The sequence below is a fragment of the Alligator sinensis genome, unplaced genomic scaffold (genome assembly GCF_000455745.1).
Source record: "Alligator sinensis unplaced genomic scaffold, ASM45574v1 scaffold647_1, whole genome shotgun sequence".
Classification (NCBI taxonomy): domain Eukaryota; kingdom Metazoa; phylum Chordata; order Crocodylia; family Alligatoridae; genus Alligator; species Alligator sinensis.
Window position 1 is genome coordinate 437,424 of NW_005842952.1, and position 22,134 is coordinate 459,557.

General features: G+C 44.4%; 1 protein-coding gene across 1 annotated transcript in view; it reads left to right on the top strand.

Annotated features, from left to right (window-relative positions):
* LOC102377934 (metastasis-associated protein MTA1) overlaps positions 1–22,134 on the top strand; it is a 132,474-nt gene that overhangs the window by 88,284 nt on the left and 22,056 nt on the right. The window contains exons 19-22 of the mRNA XM_014526083.2: positions 1,375–1,406; positions 4,772–4,923; positions 12,220–13,889; positions 14,726–14,911. Coding sequence (XP_014381569.1) covers positions 1,375–1,406; positions 4,772–4,923; positions 12,220–12,358 — 323 coding nt within the window. The 3' untranslated portion in view covers positions 12,359–13,889; positions 14,726–14,911. The remainder of the gene's footprint in view (positions 1–1,374; positions 1,407–4,771; positions 4,924–12,219; positions 13,890–14,725; positions 14,912–22,134) is intronic.

The following is a 22,134-nucleotide window of genomic DNA, read 5'->3' on the forward strand; positions in this document are numbered from 1 at the left end:
GGCCAAAGGGATAAATGTAAAGGTGTTAAAAATGTGTGAAAGCAGGGATATATTGGCTTATGAAAACTTTCTGCAGTCAATCCCAGTGGTGGTGAATGCCCGCTATAAGAAACTTGCACTGTGTTAGTCCTAGTACAAGTCAGTTCTGGGCCAAGAAGGGCCTCATGACACTCTAAGGCACTGAAATTTCCAAAACACAATTTGAAATGTTGGGGCAAATTAACAGACCTACATACATAAGAGCAAAAGAACATAAGAACTGCCGTTTACTGGGTCAGGCCATAGGACCATCTTGCTCAGTGTCCTGTGTCATGCAGTGGCAGAGTGGATACTGAAAGGGAGAGTGAGCAGGGTTTCGTCCAGTGTTCCTCTGCCACTGGCAGCCACCAGCATTTAGGGTCTAAGAAGTTCTGATTCAGAGGCTATACCTATAATTACTGATTTACCTTTCCTCAAAGAATTTGTCCAATTTGACAGATTGGACTTGGATAATAAATGAAAAAAAACTGAAGAAAACATGGTGATGGAAAAAGTTTGAGTTCTCCAGTTCATTCCTGCCATACCTTTGTAGCTTTAGAACAGAACTTCATTCTCTTACATATAAAAACTGCAACTTTGCCATTTATTTAAATGCCAGGTTTAGTTTATAGACTTGCTCTGCACCTAAAACATGGACCTTTTGCAATATGGTGAGGTATCTAATATAGTAAATGGTAGTCTAGGAATGTCAGGTCACTGTGTGTGTTGCTTTCCAGTACTGCTTGTGTTAACGTAGCATCCACTTTGTGTGATGGGTAGATATGCTGTGCACTGTGATTGTCAGTGCTAAGTTATTGGAAGTCTTTACTTGTGGCAGGTTCTCATGTACTGAGTAGTTTGGTAGATACAATCCAATTGTGCATCCAGTAGCTAACATCCAAACTGATTAGTTGTCTGAAAATCTCAGGATGATAGTAAAGGCTTTTTTTTTTCTTTTCTTTCTTGGCCATGTAATGCCCTTCTTTAATTGAACTAAATCTACCAAAATCTGAAAATCAGGATTTTACCTAGCATTGGAGAAAAAGGTCTTAAATCTGGAAGAGGGGATATTATGTGGTTGTAGATTCCCATAACTGGTCAGAAAGTTATAAGTAAATGGAGCATGTTTAATTTTTTTGGCTCTGCATATTGTTCATATGATTTTGATCATATTGCTAAGGAAGCTGTCCTCTCAGGTATCCCTTAGGATGGGAGAGATTAGGTAGAAAACTTCTGTTTTAGAAAACCAACCCAGTTGCAACCATAGGTGTGTGTGTTTTGATTTTTGTATTTTTTTTCTTTCTGTCTTGGAAAAGCAATGGTCTTACCAGCTCTATTCTCTTTCCTGTTTGTTAGGTCTGCCTAACCACGGACAAACCAGACAAATGGTAAGAGAATGTTCCTTTAAACGAAAAACAGGGAAGAAAGAAAAACCTTAACTTTCTCTAGATAGAAGAACCCTTTAAAACCTAGTTACTTCACTTCTAACTTTGCTATACACAGCTATTCATGCTTCTTCATAATTTTTTTCAATGAATTACAATTATTCTTTCATCTGTCTCTGGGTATGAAAGAGATCCAGGTATTTACATGAAAAAAGACAAAATTCAATCAATATAAATTAAATTCTGTTTTGAATGGAACATTTTGTATCCACTCATACAGAAATGAGAGTGGCTGTTTATAGCAAAGTCCTGAAATGTGTTTCTAGGTGGAATGTGTTTCACTGAAAGAGGAAGGGCTTACATGACGGAAGGGCTTTTGTTTGGAAAATGGTTTCTCATATTGAGGAAGTTGGTGTGTAAGCTGTCTGCTGAGCATGCATGTTTGCTTGCTTGTTTGTTTTTTTTGTTTGTTTGTTTTTTTTAAGTTTAAAAACTCCTCCTAGCCTTTCGTCCATTATGCTGAGAGCTTCATCAGAGGACAGAAGCAAATAGCCAGTCTGATAGGTGGGCTAGTGGCAAAGTGTTTCCCATGAAGTGCTCCTGAGACGAAATTTAACCTCCTGTGCAGAGGACCAGCCCAAGGGCTTTGCCTCGTTGAAGGTACAAAGCACAATGCGGTGCTGGGCAGGGGATACCAAGCTGCTGAGTAAAGTGAAACTTGCTCAGTTAGAGCTGGCTTGGGTCATTCTGCACAGCAGTGCCCCATGCCATGTAGACATATCCAGGGTTTGAATTACGGGGGAGTTCTGGGGGGCTGAGACCCCCATAAGAGATGAGAGCCCCCCCCCGTGTTCTCCTTCCGCCTTCTGCGTCCCCCCCCTGCAGACCATCCCCTCCCCCCCGAGAGTCGGAGTGTAATTTGAACCCTGGACATGCCTGTCCAGCCCATGTTGGTGGCTTGTGTGTCCCTGTGTCTTGTGATGGGTCTCTTCACAAGGGGAAATTTCACCATTAAGAACTTTACCTGCTTCTTGTATTGCTATAGTGGAATTTGCCCCATAGGGTAAATTGTCATAATGTCTTAGTGTAAATAAAGGCACGTGTTCATGGGTAAATCTGCAATGGGTATTAATGATGGCTATTGAATAATAATTATCATCCAATCTAATGCTCCTCTCTTGGGTAGGGTATATCTCACAGCTAGGATATTTATGCTAGTCTAGTTGTAATAAGGAAGCAATAATTTTGTCTGTCATTTAGCATCTGATACAACATGGTAAATTCGTATTTCTAATTTGAATTCAGTTTCACCTCTTATTACTGAGGAGACTGGCTACTTGTTTGTGTCTGCTGTATAAAAAAAACCTCAGTGTAGTGGGAGAAACCAGAGGGAATGATTTAACTTCTTTCAGCGACAAGGGTGGGAACTCTGAACTCTCTCACTACTCTGGTTGCTTGAAACCATGTTCTGAAAATGAAAGGTCCACGTTTCAGGATGTACCCATTGAAGCGAGTGCTCTGTTGGTTAGACAAATGCAAAATCCAAGCATGTTAGCTGCTTTCTTCCAAGCATTTCCAAGTACTTTCTCTATAGCTATTCTACTGACAAGTTAAACATGGGGAGAAAAATTATGTTCTCAATGCAAATGAAAAGACCTTCTCTGCAGAAGTCTGGCAAAGCCTTGTTCCAAACTTTGTTGATAAACCTCAACATTAAAGGCTAAATATCTGGAAGGGTTTTAATGGTTTGCTTTGCTGAAATGGTCTTGCGTACCAAGGAGCCAGAAAGTTGAAAGAAAAAATAAATGGTTTCTTCCGTGTGTTATAATTGTGGGAGCTCTCTCCAGTTTTGAGGGATTAGGATGGAAAAGGTTTCAGCTTTTCTTATAGACCCTTATTTTCTAGAAGAGGGGGCAAAGGTATCCAAACATGAAGTCACCAGTGGCATTTACTGACTAGGGATGGTCAGAAATGTTATTCCCAATGTGGTGTTTGGTTTTTTGTTGGGGTTTTTTTTTTTTTTTTAATGGAAAATTTTGGCTTTTCAGCTAAACTAAATTTCACAGAAAAGCATCTGATTTCTGTGGAAAATATTTTTGTCAAGAAAAAGCACCCCTCCCCCCAGTCTATATATTTTAATTTGGATGTGCTAATGCAGAATCCTATGGGAAATATACATGGAGCGCTTCAAGCTCCCCTTCTCTTCCATAGGCTTGGCTCCGTGGCCAAGCATCATTTCCTCATGATGCATCTCTTACCATCTTCAAGGGGAATTCCTAGGAAATAGTCTGACCTTGGCAACTACATTCTCCTTGCCTGAACTACAAGCCCTTTGGGCAAGGTTTCCAAAATTCAGATTTTTTTTGGTATCCAGTTTTTTGCTGAATTCTCAGTAGTCCATGGAAAACATTGAACTTGTTTTCTTTTTATTGAAATCTCTCCTGTCCCTACCCTCCTCCCTCCTGATGGTTCTAAGTCTGGTCAGTTCTAGTTTACACGTGATCAAACTTTGGGGCCTGATTCTGCAACCTTTTCACATTTAATGCTGTTGATTTCAATGGGATTACTCTAAGTACTGCTTCTCATGGATTTGGGTGGCAGAATTGGGCCCTATATGATCAAGGACAGCCAAATTGGACTAGTTTAACCATTTTGCATGTCTACTCCATTATAGAAATAAACTCCTAATTTTTGAGAGTGGAAAGGGGTGATGTGTAGATCTGTAAGAAACCATGGACTTGTTGCTTCGTAAAGCAAGTTTGATAATTCAGGGGGCATCTGAAAAATTCAGTCCCACAGTAATGCTTTCTGATGGACACTTTAAAACATGTAGTTTTAGGGAGAATACTTTTGGAAAACCAATGTATTACCCTTATACATTAAAAAAAAAAAAAGTCATCATTAAAGCACAAAGGATGTGGGTGAATTTGTGAGAACCAGAAATAATCTTAGAGCACATAAAAATCTGACTCTCATTGTAAATCTACACTTGTTTCTCTGAAATGAATAGAATTCCTCCAGATTTACAGTAGTGCCTGAGATGAAATCCAGTGCTCAGTCTTCCAAACTTGATGCAGTCCTTTTAATCATGAAGGTTTGCTGGCAGGGCCTCCTAATGATCCTATTCCTGTTTGTTGGAATACTGCTGCCCTATTGTATATGTAAGAGGGCCTCAGTAGTTCGTGCTAGGGGGCTGGTTCTTGTTCATTAATTTTATGTTCTCTCACAGGCTGGAGGGGAGAAAATTTGTCAAGAACTTAATGTCTGATTCAAAAATTTTAATTCTTCTCTTGTTTGGGTGTTTGTCATATGCTACCTTATATTTGACACAGTCTGTAATTTTATTTTTTTTTCCTATATTATGTCAGGGACCAAGTCGAAACTTGCTGCTCAATGGGAAATCATACCCAACAAAAGTTCGATTAATTCGTGGTGGATCCATGCCTCCAGTGAAAAGGAGGAGGATGAACTGGATTGATGCTCCAGATGATGTGTTTTACATGGCCACTGAAGAAACCAGGTAGGAAAGAAGCTTCATTCAAATGGCATTAACAAGGGGTAGCTGCCTCCATTCAACATTTTTTCGTTTCTGTTTTGCATTTACCACCAATAGTGCTTTTCATGCATGCTGAAAGCATGTTTCATCATTTAGGCTGACTCTTCACCAACCTGATGTTGTTTCATAGTTGGTAGGGTCAGAAGGGCCCGGGGCAGATCATCAAGTCTGACCCCCTGCCATGGCAGGAAAGAGCACTGGGGTCAAACGACCCCAGCAAGGTGTTCATCCAGCCTCCTCCTAAAGCCCCTCGGGGTGGGAGCCAGTACCACTTTGCTTGGAAGTTGGTTCCAGATCCTAGCTGCCCTGACAGTGAAGTAGCATCTCCTGATGTCTAGACTGAATCTGCCCTCTGCTAGCTTGTGACCGTTATTTCTTGTCATTCCTGGTAGTGCTCAGGGGAACAGGGACTCTCCCATTGCCTGCTGGTCCCCCCTGACTAGCTCGTAAACGGTCACTAGATCCCCCCTCAGCCTTCTCTTGTGGAGGCTGAACGTGTTCAGGTCCCTTAGGCTCTCCTTGTAGGGCCTGCCTTGCTGACCCCTGATCATGCAAGTGGCCCTCCTCTGGACCCTCTCCATGTTGTCCACATCCGTCCTGAAGTGCAGCGCCCAGAACTGCCCAGTACTCCAACTGCGGCCTGACCAGTGTCGCATAGAGGGGGAGGATCACCACCTTGGATCTGCTTGAGATGCATCTGTGGATGCATGACAAGGTGTGGTTGGCCTTCCTGACCGTGTCCCCACACTGTCGGCCCATGTTCATTTTGGCATCAATAATGACTCCAAGATCCTTTTCTGCCTCTGCGCTGACAAGAAGGGAGTTACCCAACCTGTAGGTATGCTGCTGGTTCTTCCCCATGTGCAGCACCTTGCACTTGTCAGTGTTGAAACCCATCCTGTTCTCATCCGCCCACCCCTGTAACCTGTCCAGGTTTATTAAGACTCTGGGTACACGTTATAGTTACAGTGAAATTAAGGTGTTAACCGTGCTGTAAACAGTAACACTTCTACTCATGCAGCCAATTTATGGCTCTATAAGGTGACAGACTAGCCACAAAGATATTCCACAAAATATATGGAAGATCTTTATGGCTCTTCTTATGGTGCTATAAATTGAATGGGTAGCACCACTAGATCCAGGGCTGTCTTAGGGCTGAAGCCAACAATCAGCTAATTGTTGGTCCCAGCCCCAGGACAGCCATGAGTCTCCAACTAGATCTAGGGCTGACAGTCAGCTAATTGCCAGTCCTGGCCCCGGGACAGCTAGTAGTCTTGACCTGGACCTGGGGCCCCTACTCAGCTGATTGTTGGCTCAGTCCTTGGACTCCCTCAGGTCTGGAACTGTTTAAGGGCTGGTGGCAGCCCTGGGTCTGGGACCAATCTGCACCCTGCCTGATCCACCGTGACACAGTTGGGATCAGGGGTATTTTTGCATGGCTGGCATGGCAAGAGATGCAGTGTTTGGGATAGGGCCTAAAATTCCTCCAATCCCAATCATGACATTGCCTGGCCCTACAGCTTGGACAGCTGCATTAGATGTTTGGATGATGTGGGCCTGTGGCTGACTGTATACTGTCCCATGGAGCTAGAGGAAGATTCCCCCTTTTGTTCTCCTAAGCCATGTTTTAGAACGTAGGAAATGCCCCAGGGAAGGCTAAAACTTGGAATCCATCCATCCCAATCCTCAGATCCATAGAAGTCCATGAAAGTTTTATCCCTCCTCTCCAAGATCCCATCCACCCAGCAATGTCCTGACTTGTGAGTACAGAGAGTATCATGTTTGCACTTGGGGGAGCAAAGCATTTAAGGCTGTGATAGACCCCTCTTAGCACTAGGGTAGTGCTTTCCCTTGCACATGGTGCTACTCAATATATCTGTCCCAGATGTGTATCACTGAAACCTCCATACTTTAGCATCCAAAATTACAACAGAAGAACGGGAGTTGAGTAACAAAGTTGAGTACAGAAGCTAGTGTGCGTTGCACTCCTCGTGCATCTGCATTCGGTACACATGATCAAACTCTTCTGACCTGCGGTGTCCTTCTGAAGCTGCATTTGTTCTCTGAATGCTTTTGTGCCCCTGGCCTGAGAACACAGAGGGACAGCTGAGCCTACGCTGCCCTTAATTCCTTCTTGCTCTTGAGTCCAGTGAGAATGAAGTCCTGCAGTGTCTGCCTGCTTCTCTGTACTTCTGTAGTTAGCCTTCCTAATTTTTATTGCCCACTGGCAAAAAATAGCAATAAAGTCTCAGTGTAGGCTACGTCCATCACCCTATACAGGGGCACCAGCAATATGATAGAAGCTAGACCTCTGGGCTAAGTACAGACACTTGGGTGCATTAGGGGGAGGTTACATTGGTTCAAAATGGTCTCCCAATATCAGGTAAGCTGGAATTGGAGGGGTGGGGCTAACAGAGGAATTGTGGTGGGGGCAAGTAGGCTGGGGGGATCGGGTCCACCGGGGGAATGGGGGAGGGGCAGGCACAACCAGTGGATGGTGGGGGGGGATAGGCATGACCTTCAAGGGGTGGGGGGTGAAGCAGGAGTGACCTGTGGAAGCGATCAGAATGAGGGGGCAGCTGTGATCCGTGGGGTGTTGCTGGGATCTGGGAGAGTCTGATGGAATCAGAAGGGTTTACAGGGGCTGTGGAGGGGTTTGGGGGAGGACCAGGGGCTATTTTTAGCTTTCCCTGACTCCCTTCCCTCCCCACCCCCAGCAAATCTACACCCCCATTCCTCCTGCCCCTCTCCTTGCATCTTGCAGGATGGGTGTTGTGGGGGCTGGTTGGTCCAGTGGGGGGCAAGGAGTTGGGGAGCAAAAAATAGGCTGGGGTAAGGCATAAGGGTGGGGTAGTGAAAAGCACAGCCCTGGGGCGGGGGCTGGTGGCTGGGTTTTCCCAGCCCTGGGGCTGTGCAGAGAAAGCATATATAAGTTCCATGCACCTGTTTGACCTAAATTGGGTATGTTTTGATACTACATCAGTCCAGGTTTATCTTAAACAGTTCTGCAATTTTTAGACTGGTTTGTGTGCATGGGACTTCTGTACAGTTACAGCTTTAGATTGATTTCTGGTCACTGAAACCAGGTCTGTAAATATAAGGACAGCACTAGGATGAGCTAAGTTTAAATCAGGCAGTCATTTTGAACCCAATTAAGCTCTCTGAATGTCTGTACTTAGCCCTGGGATTCAATACCTAGCCTTCATGTGAAGCTCTGACATCTGTCAATGACGGGGACTCCTGGTGCCTTCTAAGTCTTGGAGACCAGTACATCCCTGAGCAATGCTCCATATGTAGCTGCTTCTCTAAACCTACTCAGAAAGCTTAGAGGAGCTGGCTTAGGCTGTTCCATCTTGAGAGCTTGATGCTTGAGAGCTTGACCTTGGATTAGAGAAGTTTGGAACTAAATCACAGTCCTCCAAGCAGTCTCTGGCAATGAGCCATTTATTCTACCCTGACTTCTCAGCCCACTTGTCAGGCCCTCGTTGTTGCCACCATCTGTCATCAATGTCCATTGACGGGCAGAAGAGGATACCGCTTTAGTGAAAAGGCAGGGTGGAAGTACTTTTTCTGGTGTCTTTGGTACTGACTGGTACAGGCTGGCATGTTGGGCAGAATGAAACCAGCTGAGGTTCAACGTAGAGAAATGCAAAGTGCTGCATCTGGGAAGGAAGAATCCCCAGCACACCTACAGGCTGGGCATCGTTAACCTGACCAGCACTACAAATGAAAGGGATCTGGGAGTAACAATAAACCCCAGCATGAATATGAGCCGACAGTGCGATGCAGTAGCTGCTAGGGCCAATAAAACTCTGGCATGCATCAATCGATGCATCTCCAGTAAATCCAAAGAAGTAATTCTCCCACTTTACTCAACATTGGTGTGGCCGCAGCTGGTGTATTGCGTCCAGTTCTGGGCACCACACTTCAACAAGGATGTGCTAAAGCTTGAAAGGGTCCAGAGAAGGGCCACCCGTATGATCAGAGGCTTGCATGGCAAGCCATATGAGGAGAGGCTGAGGGATCTCGGACTCTTCAGCCTAAATACAAGAAAGCTGAGAGGGGACCTGATTGCAGCTTACCGCTATATCAGAGGCATACATCAGGGACTCGGTGAACAGCTGTTTACCAGGGTGCCCTGGGGGAAAACTAGAAACAACAGCCAGAAACTCCTGGAAGATAGTTTCAGGCTGAACATTGTGAAAAACTTCTTCACAACTAGGGTGTCCAGACTAGGGAACAAGTTCCCCACAGAGGTGGTGCAATCATATACCCTAGAGAAGACCTGGATGGTCACCTGGCTGGGGTCACCTGACCCCAGATGTCTTTCCTGCTCATGCAGGGGGCTGGACCTGATGATCCTTTGGGGTCCCTTCCAGCCCTATGATTCTATGGTACCTATTAAATCTAGGACTGCTTCAGCTGGAGTCCTGGTATCTCCCGCTGGTCATCTTGAAACCATGCTCAATACACAAACCATATGGCACCAGAAGGCTTAAATAGGGGCACCTCTTCCCTAGAGAGGTTGAGGGTGGATAATACTCGAGTTCCTAGTCAGTGGCCGCATCTACATGGGACACTGACTGCACAGTCATTTCTGACCAGTCATTTAGTACTTGTATAAATGAGTACTAAATGACTGCACAGAAACCAGAATTACTGTGTAGTAGCATTGCCAAACGGCTTTTGGGTGATGTTGACTACACAGGAGTGCTTTGCTACTGTGCAGTAGCATGACACCATGCTTCTTGCCATGCTTCTTGCCAATGAGCTACTGCGCAATCAGCGTCTCATGTAGATGTGTCCACTGATCCAGTAATAAAAAATAGATTAAGGAAATACCTCTGATACCTATCTCTCCCTCAGACTGTGTATCAACTATAGAATAGCCACTCCCCTGGAGGTGGTGTACTCCTATGTCTTCCCCATCTTAACACAGCAGGGGGTCCTCTCCCACCTACTCCTCCTTGGGTAGCACAGTGAAAGTGAGGGAGGGCTGTATGAGAGAGAGCAGGAAAAAAAAGATGTCAAAGAGAACTATGTTTTTGACCCATGGGTCTTTCCTGTTCATACTTGCATCCAGTACTAACCATGGCCTTAGTGGTTATCTTGAGTACACAGCTGTGTTCAGTCAAATCTACATCTAATACTTCTAGAGCTAGATCTTTCTTCCCAGGAAGACAATGTAGTCCATCCAGCTGGACCAGCTAGTGTACCCGTAGACTCTGAAAAGGCAGGAGGCAAAGACAGTAAACTTCAGCTGCAAGGACCTATTCTTCCAGCAACAGGTCCCAAGTGTGATCACCTTGTTCTCTACTGATGGGATGGCCCTCCAGCCTAACTGAATGATTTTAAGGCATTCCACAACTCCATCAAAAGCATGGCAGGATCGAGAGATACCTCTCAAAGTGGTGCAAGAGAAATCTCATATTCCTGGACATGTTGCCCCTTTCCACACTTGACTGGCTTGCTTTGCCTATGTGTGTGGAGTATTGGAACCTGCAGAAGACCTAAATAGTGTGTGGTATGATTCATGACCCATGCTGGAATCCATTCCATCCCCGTCCAAGTGAGCAAACAGCAGGTACAGGTCTACTTCACCAGATTTGAATTCTTCTGTTTTCACTCAGTACCAGATTGACTTGTGGCAGCTGCTGTCCAGAAAGGGTCAAAACAATATTAAAATGTTTTCCAGCTCTCAAATAATTTGGACTTTGTGCCAGCTTCATAAGAATCTACCCAGCAGCAGTGTCTGCTTTTCTGTTCAGAGCCGTGCCATGTAATCCCTATTCTACAGCTATAATGTTCCTCAAGGGCTGTGTTCATGCTTTCCCTCTATCCAGCATTAGAGAGATGGTTTTTGGAAAATTCTCTCTAATGGGGGGGATGGTAAAAAAGTTTAACGATGGAAAAGGAAGAGTAAAAAGACTTGGAAAATTTGTCATGCAAACCTGCCTGTGATCTATTTGGGTTATTCAAGAGAAGGCTAAACATGATTTAATCACAACTGATAACCACCCATACGGGGTGAAGTTGTCTGGTAGGAGAGGTGTTTTACAAGTAGCCCATAAACATTGTAACAAGGTCTAATAATTACAGACTTAATGCTAGAAGAATTTAGGCTAGAGATAAGGATCTGAGATTGAATAATGTCCAGGGTTATTCCTTTTTTTCTTTTCCCACTCTATCTCTCTTCCAGTGTCTTCCAAAGTTTAGAGAAATTTGGAAGAACCAAAACAAAAAGAGAGAGAAGGGGAGGGGAAACAGTTAAAATTCATTCTGTTGCATACAGTACTCAGAAATATGTAGAGAAGAAAATCAGGAATTTAAATTTGAGGCTTTTAAAAGCAGATTATGTTAGTGGATGCAAAATGAGAATTTCTATTTGAATCCTTTTAAAATTTTGTTGAGGACATTTACAATTTTGTGGGAAGAAAATTAGTACAATAGAGCACGGCAGAGAAGAGGGGCTGGCCCCAAGCTGATCTGTTCCTTTAGGCTAAAATCCTCATGCACAATCCTGGCCCCACTGAAGTCTGAGCAAGCAACCATTGCAATCGGTCAGGTTTTCACTTGTTTCTAGTCCATGTGGCTTGCAAGGTATCGGACAGAAGGGCAGTACCATTTTGTTATCTAGGGAAGCTGTTACAAATGCAAGACTGAATCTTAATGATCCTTTATTTTGGCCTGTTAATTTTAAGGGAGAAATTTCCCATTTTGATGGGAAATTAGACAGTCTCTTTATCAGCAGCTGCTTGAACCTGCTAAGAGGTTTGCAATGCTGGAATGATTCTGATGGGGATGGATTTGTGGTCTGGGGAAGGAAATGAAGATTCATTTATAATGTGGCTTTGCACCTTATAATATAGCTATCGCAGCTGTATGTAGAATATACATAATGAACCTGATCCATTGCCCTAAGTATGGGCATTTCAGGCATTCCCTACATCTGCTACAGCCTTGGCTCTGAACCTTCTACCTACAGACATTTCATTTTATGAATAGACCCATTGAAGTTGCAGTAAAATACCTTGGGCTCTTTGGAGGAGAGAGGTTGTATAAATAGCAGTCCCCTTCTCATTCTAATTTTGTTGGTTCATTTGTTTGTTAAAAGACTCAGGAGAAAACTTGGTTAGAATAAATAGCATAGGCTATTTATGAGTGCACAGCAGGTGTGATCTTGAACAATAAGGAGGAAAATCTTAGATGTTAGTATTTTTTGCTTTTGTCCCCAATTCCTCTTTTTCCCATTGTTTGTAGGAAAATCCGCAAGCTGCTTTCATCTTCTGAAGCTAAGCGAGCCGCCAGACGCCCTTACAAACCAATTATCATCCGGCCAATCCAGGCAGTGCCGTTACGCCAGCCCATGAACGATGAACCCATAATCATCGAGGATTAATACAAACTGAGTGGCCCTTGGAACGATGGTGGATCTGCTTGAAAGAATCTCTCCTTGATGTATACTTGAGTTTTTATTGGCTACAGCATTGAACTAACTGCTGAAGAGAGGGAACCTTTGAGGAACTGTTTTGCATCTTTTAAACACTTAAAAGGAACTCAGTCCCGCTCTGAGCCTTGATGACCACAGACCGCTCTCTCTCTCTCTCTCTCTCTCTCCCTCTCTCTCTCTCTCTCTCTCTCTCTCTCTCTCTCTCTCTCTCTCTCTTTTGCGCGCGCTCTGTCTTCTCTTCCTTTTTTTATTTTTGGTAGCCTATTTTTCCCCCTTTGCTTCTACCCCTTTTGTAGACAGGTGGGAGGGAAAGTAAGTTTAACTTATTAAGAGAATGTGGAATAGTAATTTTTAGCTTTCTGTTTCCTCTTCTGATGTATGAAGAGCTAGAATCCTTCATTTTGTGACTGAGCTCTCGTTGCTAAGCCGTTTTTATAAGGCTGTGTTGTAAGATTTTTTTTTTTTTTTTTTATTTTGTGGACAGTCCCATTTTTTATTTCATTTATATTATTTCTTTTGTAGATAAATTTCCAATCTGTAACTCTGATATTTGGAAATAGGATCTGAAAGCCAGCCACAGGTTCAGCTAGTTTTCTTGGTCCTGTCCCTTGTGTTTTTTGGATAATTTTGCATGGCCCATTCCACTTGTGCTGAAGCACAAGTCAGAAACAACTCAGGCTGAGGAAGGAGCGAGCTAAGGACTGAGGAATCTTGCAGAACATTACACTAACATTGAGCAACTGAGGCCAGGCTACTGGAATGAGCTGTTTTCTTTTGTTTTTTATCCCAGTCAGTCCCAGCGGGGTCTGGCTCGTGGCATTTCTCTCAATAACCAGCAGTTTGTGTGCTGCCTTCTGTCTGACATCTGGAAACCTATGTGCTGTTATATCTACCAGGACCAGCAGTAGGCCCTCCAGTTCAGCAAGTGTAATGAATTGCTTTGCTCTGGCTCCAAGAGTCAAGTACACCAATGCCCAGGGACATTTTGCTTAGAATACTGAACCTGTTTGTGCATCAGTGTTTTTTGGACACATCTCTCCAGGGTGAACCTGGTTTCTGTTAAACTGCATTACTGTACATTTCCCATTTTGAAGGGAATTTAAAGTTAAATTACAGCTGGGTTTTCATTTGAACACAGAGTCTGAAATTAAGTGTTTTTCCCCTTGACATTTCTTGTGTTTTTGAGGGGAGGTTTTTTTTTGCATCTCCTGAACTTATTATGTATTTGCAAGTCTGTATAACTTTCTTTTTCACATGTCTTCTCATTGCAGTGCATTTGCAGAGTGCCCTGCTTTGTTTTGAAAGGATGTAAACTATCATTTGCGACTTGTGCTGATCTGTACATGTACCTGCCTCAAGCAGACACAGCATGTAAAACCCCCAAGTCATTCCATATGTGTCAGCAGTGAGATGAGCCAAAGTTGTATTTGGGTTATCACAGTCCAGCCGTGATTCTGTGCAGCACTGCTAGCCCACCAGGGTAGGCAGAAAGGAATCCTCACAAAATGAAATCAGTTCAGTTAACTTTACTTAATAAACCTGGAAACTGAACTTTTTGTGAAACCTCTGCTTCTTGTGTCTGTTCTGAAATTGAGAACTTTGCCTTTGCCAAGGCGCCATCCAGCTGTAAGATATGGAGTTGTACCCACTTCCTAGAAATTGATTTGACTTGACAAGTATTTGGATAATGGTGCTGATATGGAGAGAGAGAGAGATGCCAATTTCTTCACTTTTATTCTGCCTCTTAGCTTGTGTCATGTGGGGCAAGACTAATTCCAAATTTTAATCCCACCAGCATGCTACATAGAAATTTCTAATCTATCAATATCTCAGTTTGACTGCAAAAGTGCTGTTCTTGATAAAAATTAAGAGACTCAAGCCTGTTGCATGTGGTGACTCATACATCTCCCTGATCAGAGGCATGAGCCCGACACGTGGCCAGCGAGTTCACATTTGAATATGTTGACATTTAAATACTTCACATTAATTCATTCCTAGATTATGCAAAATTAGTTCAAGTGCAGAGCTGATTGGCTTTTCAATAGCAACACATTTTAATCCCAGTAGTTTAATGTTTGTGTTGCTACCAAATCCTTTAGCTGTATCCTCCACTCCTTATATGTCTCTGCTTCTGTACCTTATAAGGCAATAGCCTGCTATTGCTTCCAAACAAGGGGCTGAAGGAAAAACTAGATTTGACAGGTAGGCATGCCTGATAACCCAGAATTCCTGCAGCCCTTTAAATGTGTTACTGCCCCGGTGCTAAAGAAAAAATTCTTGCACTAGCAGTACCCTTTCTTTGTCTTCCATCCACAGATGGAATAACCAGAATGCTCTTCAAGTGATGTGATGTCAGGTTGCTAACTGAGGAAAGGTCTTACAGGATTTTATTTTTTTCGTTTATGAGACCAGCAGCCTGAAGTGATATATTCTAGGAACAGCGAAATCAAGTCCTCATCAACCATTTTGAAGAAGTACCTTAGTGTCTGTCTCATGCTGAAAGTAAGGATTATGGCTGGGGGCCCCCTTTTGTCCGGGGAATATAATTTTCCCAAAGGTTTAGGGCTCCTGCCACTATTGTGCCCGAGTAATATACTGTGCCACATCTACTCTAACATCAGCCTGCATTCAGAGACTTCTGGAAAAGTCACACAATTTGGAAGAGATTTTGGTTTTCAATGGACAAACTACATGTAATAGCTTAAAGTGACCACTTGAGGGTGCCAAGTCTGCAACTTCAGTGATTTGAGCACAGTCCAAAGCTATCTTAGCTTTAGATGCTACTCTGATCGTTGGAATTTGGATCTGGCAAATCGTTGGAGACTATCCCAGATGATAAACCTCTAAGGAACACAGTGTCACTTAACATGGCTTCCCTTGCCTTTTGCTATTTTGTGGTAGATTGTACTTAGCTTGTGGCTTGGGGCTTATAACAGCGTGGGATGAGGTAGGGTGGGGTGATGCTCACTCTCTCAAGAAATGAACTATACTGAGAGTCATGAGCAACAGCCAGATACCAGAAGAGGCTGCCTTTTCATTTCTATGCTCTAATGCAGAGGTTTTCAACTGGGGTTACGTGTACCCCTGGGGGTATGCGACAGTGGCATGGAGAAGCCAGCGGCACTTCCGGTTTTGCTTGTCAACTGGCCGTGGGGGGTACTCTGACCAAAAAAGGTTGAAAACCCCTGCTTTAATGCTTCCAACAAGCAAGCCACCGTTATTATGGGTGCCCTTGGCAGGCCAGTTGCCACAGTGAACCTGGTCTACTTCCCTGCTCTTTCCAGTGGTCTGTCCTTCCTCTAAAGGGGCTTTGAAAACCTCATGCTATTGTTTAGGCCATGAAAAGAGGTGTACAAGGCAGAAGTGACTCATCTCCGGAGTTTCCAATAAGTCCAACTCCCATCACTGAGATGATATTCTTGTCTTTCATGTCTTCCTAAGCTGGGTGCCAGGGGCCAACTCTTCAGGTAATCTGAGGATGCTTTCAATTACATGAGGTGAATCTGTTGGCCTTGCCCATTAAGAGATGATGCTGGTGATTTCACTTGCATGTGGCCCTCTTAAGTAGAACTTGTGTGCCAAGGAAATGAAGAAAAGGAGAGGGAACAAAAGGCCAATGTGACACGAGTGACTTGGATGCTTTTTTCCTGTGTTTCTCACTAGGCCCTGTTACTTGCAAATTGCATCATTTTAAGATCAGCTTTAGGGGAAGGGAATGTCTGTGTGCGCGTGTGCGCGCGCGCGCGCGCGCATTTGTATACATACTTGCACACAAGGCAAAATGCAACTTATTGCTGCCAAGTGCTACTATGTAGTCATCAAATTTCTGCTTCAGTTTGGTCACAAGCTAGCAGTTAGGTGAGCACTCTTATGTGCACAAAGGAGATTTTTCTTTAATCGTGCATCTGTGGCATACCTGTTCTTTGCCCAGTCCATTCCTGTTGCTTTGCAAAATGAATAGTAATGGTTCTGAAACTTCTCCCAGTGTGTAGGGTTATACCTCCATCCTAGCTTTGTCCACCGGTGATGGTGTGCACAGCCTTGAGGGTTACTGCAGACTTGCAAACTTGAGGGGTCCTGGGATTTGCAAGCTCAAAAGTAGTAGCTATTTAGAAGTTTGGTCTGAAAACTGTGGGGTTTTTTTTTGTTTTTTTGGGGGGGGGGGTTTGTTTTTTTCTTTAATGAAAATTGATTTTTGCTGCAATTGCAGCATCTTTTCAAGTCCTTTAAAGAGAGATTCATATCAGTAGCATAACTGTGAGGGGTAAGTGAGGCATCAGCCATGGGCACCAACTTAAAGGGGCTGTCAGTATGACCTCTTCTCCCAGGAGTCTTTGCCATGGCAGCCACATCCCTGTTCAACTTGGATGTAGGAGCCAAACAGGTACAGGCCTGTGCCTAGTCATGTAGCTGGGAGAGGGGTGGAATAATGCCACTCCTCCCCCTAGAGGCTTTGCCCTGGGAGAGACACGGGGTGAGGGGTGCAAACAAAGCACCAGAAGCAGCCCATGGGAACCCACTCCACAGCTTCTCCCCCAGCAGCAGCAGCCTGAGCATGTGCTGCTACAGCCACAGCTGCAGCAGTAGCAGCTGCTGCCCAAGTGATGAGACCTGGGTCAGGTAAGACTCCTCTCCCCATTGCGTCTCCCCTAATTCTCCCTTGCTCTCCAGTGGTCACCATAATCTCTTCTTCCCCCAACCTTTCCCACCTCAGCCCTGGGCACTGAAGAAGCTTGTATGTGCCTTTGAGTCGCACAAACATGTTTTAAAACTAAAACAAGTTTTGGAATTTTGCATTTAGAATTATTCCAGAATTTCATGTTAAAATCTTCTAAGTGTTTTTTGTGGTGTTATACTTTTACATTTAATGATCTGTCAGTAGTAACTGCTGTTACTGACATGTGGAAGATATAATTGAGATATTCCCCCCTCTTGTGTCATAGCACTACTCAAATGTCACTTCAATCTGTACTTCTTGAATGTTGCAAAATAACAAAAAATTGCAAAATGGAGCCCCCAAGACTCTGAAACTAGAATTCACCTTTTCTTTTCTTTTTTGGAGGGGGGAAGCAGGGATTGGAAATGCGTATTTATTCCAAAAGAGAATGAGTATAAATTTCAAAATGATAGTTTCCCACATAACAGAAATTCAGTTTCAATTTGCTTTGCCCAAGGCCTGCACCCAAGGCATAAAGATTGTGGAAATGAGGCAACAATACACTGTTATTGTACATTAACAGCCTTTGCAGGAACGGGATGTTGGCTGCCATGGTTCCCCTGCTTTACCTGTGGGTTAGGGTGTTATGTCTTGTGTTGAGTCCTGGTTGACTAGTTTTACTAAGAGGTTAGACAATGGACTTGTACAGTATGGTTTGATTAGGAAAGATCCTGCCTCAGGCAGGGGGTTGAACTAGATGACCTCCCAACATCCCTCTTTTTCCAGCCTTACTTCTCTATGATTCTGTGCTAAAATACACATATAATTTAATAAAGTGGCTAATTTAAAACCAGGTTAGACTCATGGAGGAAGAAAATTCCCTTACCTGTTGAAGAGACAGTACAGGAAAGCACTAGAGAGAGATGCTAGGCCCTATCCTATTCTACCTGTTGGGCATCTAAGCAAGATTTAAGCTTTTAATTTCAATGCTGCACATCACCTTAAGGTGAGGGAAGAAGTCCTGAGAGCAGAACTAAAATGATCCGTATCTATTGCATTTGTAAAACCAGAGGTGAAATTTGAAAGAGTAGAAGCCTGGGGAGGAGGGAAATGAGAAAATGAAAGAGACTAAGCAAGAGTTGAAAAGATTCAACCCAGCATATTGAGACACAATCATCAAAGGATGTGCGAGTAGCAACATCAGGAAGGCAGAAGGAAAACTCCATTCTCTGTATCTCCTGGCTGGGGTAACCGGGGATGGATAGTGTCACCCCTGTGTCTCCTTTCCAACCCACCCTTACAACATACAGGCAGCAGCAAGGTTGCCATAGACACAGAAGGATAATACAGCAAGCAAAAAACAGCATGTATCTGTGAATTAGTGACAGGTGGCAACAAGGGCCTATAGCTTCACTGTGCAGATGCTGAGACACAACCTATATCCAGTCCGTAGCTAGAACATGATGTGTTAACTGTCAGCCCTGCAGACTCAGCCTTGGGCTGTGAGTTGAGCTGCCTTTTCTGTCCGTGTCCCACCTCTACTAAAGGCCTACAGACCAAATTCTGCATTGCACAGCACCCCAGCAATCCTGCCTTTTAACTTCATTGTCATCCATTTCCAGTGGCATTCAGTGGAGTTCTTGGATCCAAATGGATCCCTCTGATTCATTTTTCTGACAGTGCACGCCAGAAAAGTTCAGGCATCTCTTCCATACCAGTGATGACACTACAGCCAGAATAGTAGTAAAATACCAGCTAAATCATCTCTTTGGGCTAAATCTGATATTTGGGAAAAGAGCCTCTTGCAATTCTAGCTTGTTCACTTTCAAAGGAAAACATACTTTCATGTGACAAACACTTCAACTGGTGCTACCTTACTACATCCAGCAGCTTTCAGTAGGGCCGACTTTGGAGTGACAGTAAATGTAAATTGACTGTTTCCATTGCACTAACCTTTTTAAGCAGGCATTTCAGAAAGGAGTCAGTGTTATTCTGGGGCATGTCTGTTTCTGTATATAAGCTGTATTACACACAGTTGCCATTTGGTTAGGCAACTGTTCCTAGTTTGTGTGTATGCCTGTGCTTTGGGGGTTGCATACCTTGAAAGACTTGTTGGACGTTTGGCTTAGCATGTTTTTCCCTACACCAAAGCTCCATTCTGAATTTTTGGGGGCAGATTCCAGGCAATATCCATGCCCTCCCCACCCCACTCCACCACTACACTTATGCAGAGTTTTCTTTCTTCCTTCTGGGTGATTCACATAGATGTCATTGTATGCACTATTCAGTATTTCTCCCTCTCATTTTCTCTCCTGCTGTGACAGCCATATCAGCCTTTTCTGAAATGCCCCCGTGTCTCCCAGACTAGCATCATTGATTCTGTATTGCATTACAGACGGCTTGTTTTGTACATTCGACTGCAACAGGCGATTTGCTAGCATGAAGCTTCCAGGCAGGAGTCTCTCTTTAGACTGCTACATTCTTCAATGTGGAGGATGAATGTCATCTTTCTAGGGTTAAGCCTGGTGCCTTGGCACTCGTTTTGAATGGGGTTATTTGTATGTTTCTCCAGATGTTGCTGCTGGAAAAATGTAGCTATGTGGGAGTAGAATATGTGATAAAGCAGAGTTCTGTTTTACTGTAGCTCATGGGGTGCTTTGTGGCAGACAGACTATATATTTTGATCAAGGTGATGTACTGCTAGTCACTGGCTTTTTGTTGTTGTTATATATTGCTTTAGAGATGGGGAGACATGCTCCTTGGCTTTGCAGCCAGGCGTGGCAGGTAGTTTGAGCTTACCCAGTATCAAAGTACTGTGATCAGTGAGGGGCATAACCTATAAACACTTCCCTTTCTGTGAATGTGCAGGGCAGTGGCCATCCTTAGAGCGATCCTGCTTAAGGGCTCACATTAAATGGAGTTATGATGAAACTCCATCTAAATCAAGGTGAAAGGGCTTGGCACAGTCATTCAGTCAGAAAAGAGGAGCAAGGAGAACTAAGTGCTTGCACAGTCCCTGCTGCGAGTCCTGAATGTCAAATCCTTGGAGGAGCAGGCTGTTTGCTTGCCATCTATTGCTGCAAATTTGCTCATGTGAAACGCTTTTGTGGAGCAATTAAAAGGAGGGCACGACCCACTTGTAGATGAACCATCTGGTGGCAGCTAAAGACATGAAGGCCGTATCTTCAGCGGGGGTAAGTCAGTCTTGTAGCTAACTTCAGGGTAAATGCACTGACTTACAGCACGCAATGATCTGGCCTTGAATTTTCTGAGATGAGCTGGGAATTATGTATTGCATTTGTTTCCAAAAGCTCAGGTCCAGGGATTTCGGGGAGGTTTTGTTCTGTTCCCCTAGTGAATTTTGCTCATCTGTGAGCTCAGTCTTGCATACTGGCCTTGTTCAGGATTGTCTCAGCATTGCTACACCGTCTCATCCCAGAGTCGCTGGGCCAGATCCTGGCATGGTTCAGGCTCTTTCTTACCCCCTCCTTCCTCCAAGTACAGGTTTGAAAGCTCTCCATGAGACCTAACAAGTGGTAGCTTCTTAAAAGGGCAAATAAAATCCCTTGTCCTCCGTCTGCAGCAGCTGCAAAGTTTCTGATGTAGGATACCGATTTTACAGCAACACTTGCTGGTGTCTAGCCGGCATGCCGGCAGCAGGCTCCATAGCATGAAATCTGAGCGTGCAAACAGACCTTCCATGTCATGTGGGCTTTGGCCATCTAGAGCGGAGGGAAACGTGGAAGTGTCTGTACCAGACAGTTGGCAAAGTGCACAAGAGCCTGTGCTGGCTCCGAAGGAATGCAGCTGAGGGGGTGTGGGAGTGAGCTCCAACTCCAGAGGGCTCTCCTTTTTTACTGCCTACAACACATGTCTGCAGAGGCAATTGGCATTTCCTCTGGGCAGATGCTTAGCATTTTTGCATGCATTTATTTTGGGGCTTGGAAGCCTCAGCTTACGTTGTCCACATGGATCCATTCTTTGGTCATTTCCAAAGAGATCTCCAAGTCAAAATGAACTTGGCCTCTGGGTCGGATGTAGACATCTGCTTTGTGGCAGTGGGTTTTGTTCTTCCTGTTCTCACTGAATCCAGAGAGCAAACTCGGAGCAATTTCCCCACCAGGTTTGGGTTTTGTTTCTTCCAGGGCCAAGATTTTTTTTTTCATAATTTCATAGACATTAGGGCTGGAAGGGACCTGGGAAGATCATTGAGTCCAGCCCCCTGCCCCAGGGGCAGGAAGTCAGCTGGGGTCACAGGATCCCAGCAAGATAAATGTCCAATTGGCTCTTAAAGGAGTCCAGAGTAGGTGCTTGCACCACCTCTGCTGGCAGTCTGTTCCAGACCTTGGGGGCTCGGACTGTAAAGAAGTTCTTCCTTATGTCCAGCTTGAAACGGTCTTGGAGAAGTTTGTGACTGTTTGACCTTGTCCTCCCATGGGCACTCTGGTGAACAAGACCTTTTCAAGACCGTAATATTTAAATGCCAGCCTTGAGAGCCTTAGCCTGAAGTGAGGCACTGAAATAAAGGCCTCAGTCCTCAAAGGCACCAAACACCTGGCAGCTCCTCCACCATAGACATGCACTTTATCAGGTCAGACCTCTCTCTCCCCTTGCTCTCTAGAAGGGGTTGTGCTCGTCTCTAGGGTAGTTAGCCATGCTAGGGTCACTGTCCTCATAGGCTCTTCCACCCCCACAATCCTCTGCTTCCCTCTGATTGCCAGTGAGGGTGTCTCCCCAGTGTACTCAGCTGAGCAAAAACACCAAACACCTTTGACTCCACTGTGGGTGGGCTCAGCAGAGCAGCAGCTGCTGGTGATGCTGGACAAGAGCCAGAAGCCCTCTGCATCCCTTCCACTGATCTAGGAAGTCAAGCAAGGACAGAGTGAAGATCCAGCTGGTAATCTTGGCTCAGCGGGGTTAGTTGTCCAGGTTCCCGTAACACATGATGGTGCCATGAGCCTGGCTTCAGAGTCTTCACCACTTCTCTCACCTCCTGGTTAGCATAAGATTCCTCGCCTCAGTCCAAGTTATTCTGGGTGGGGATGGCATCCGACCGGATGAGTCCTGC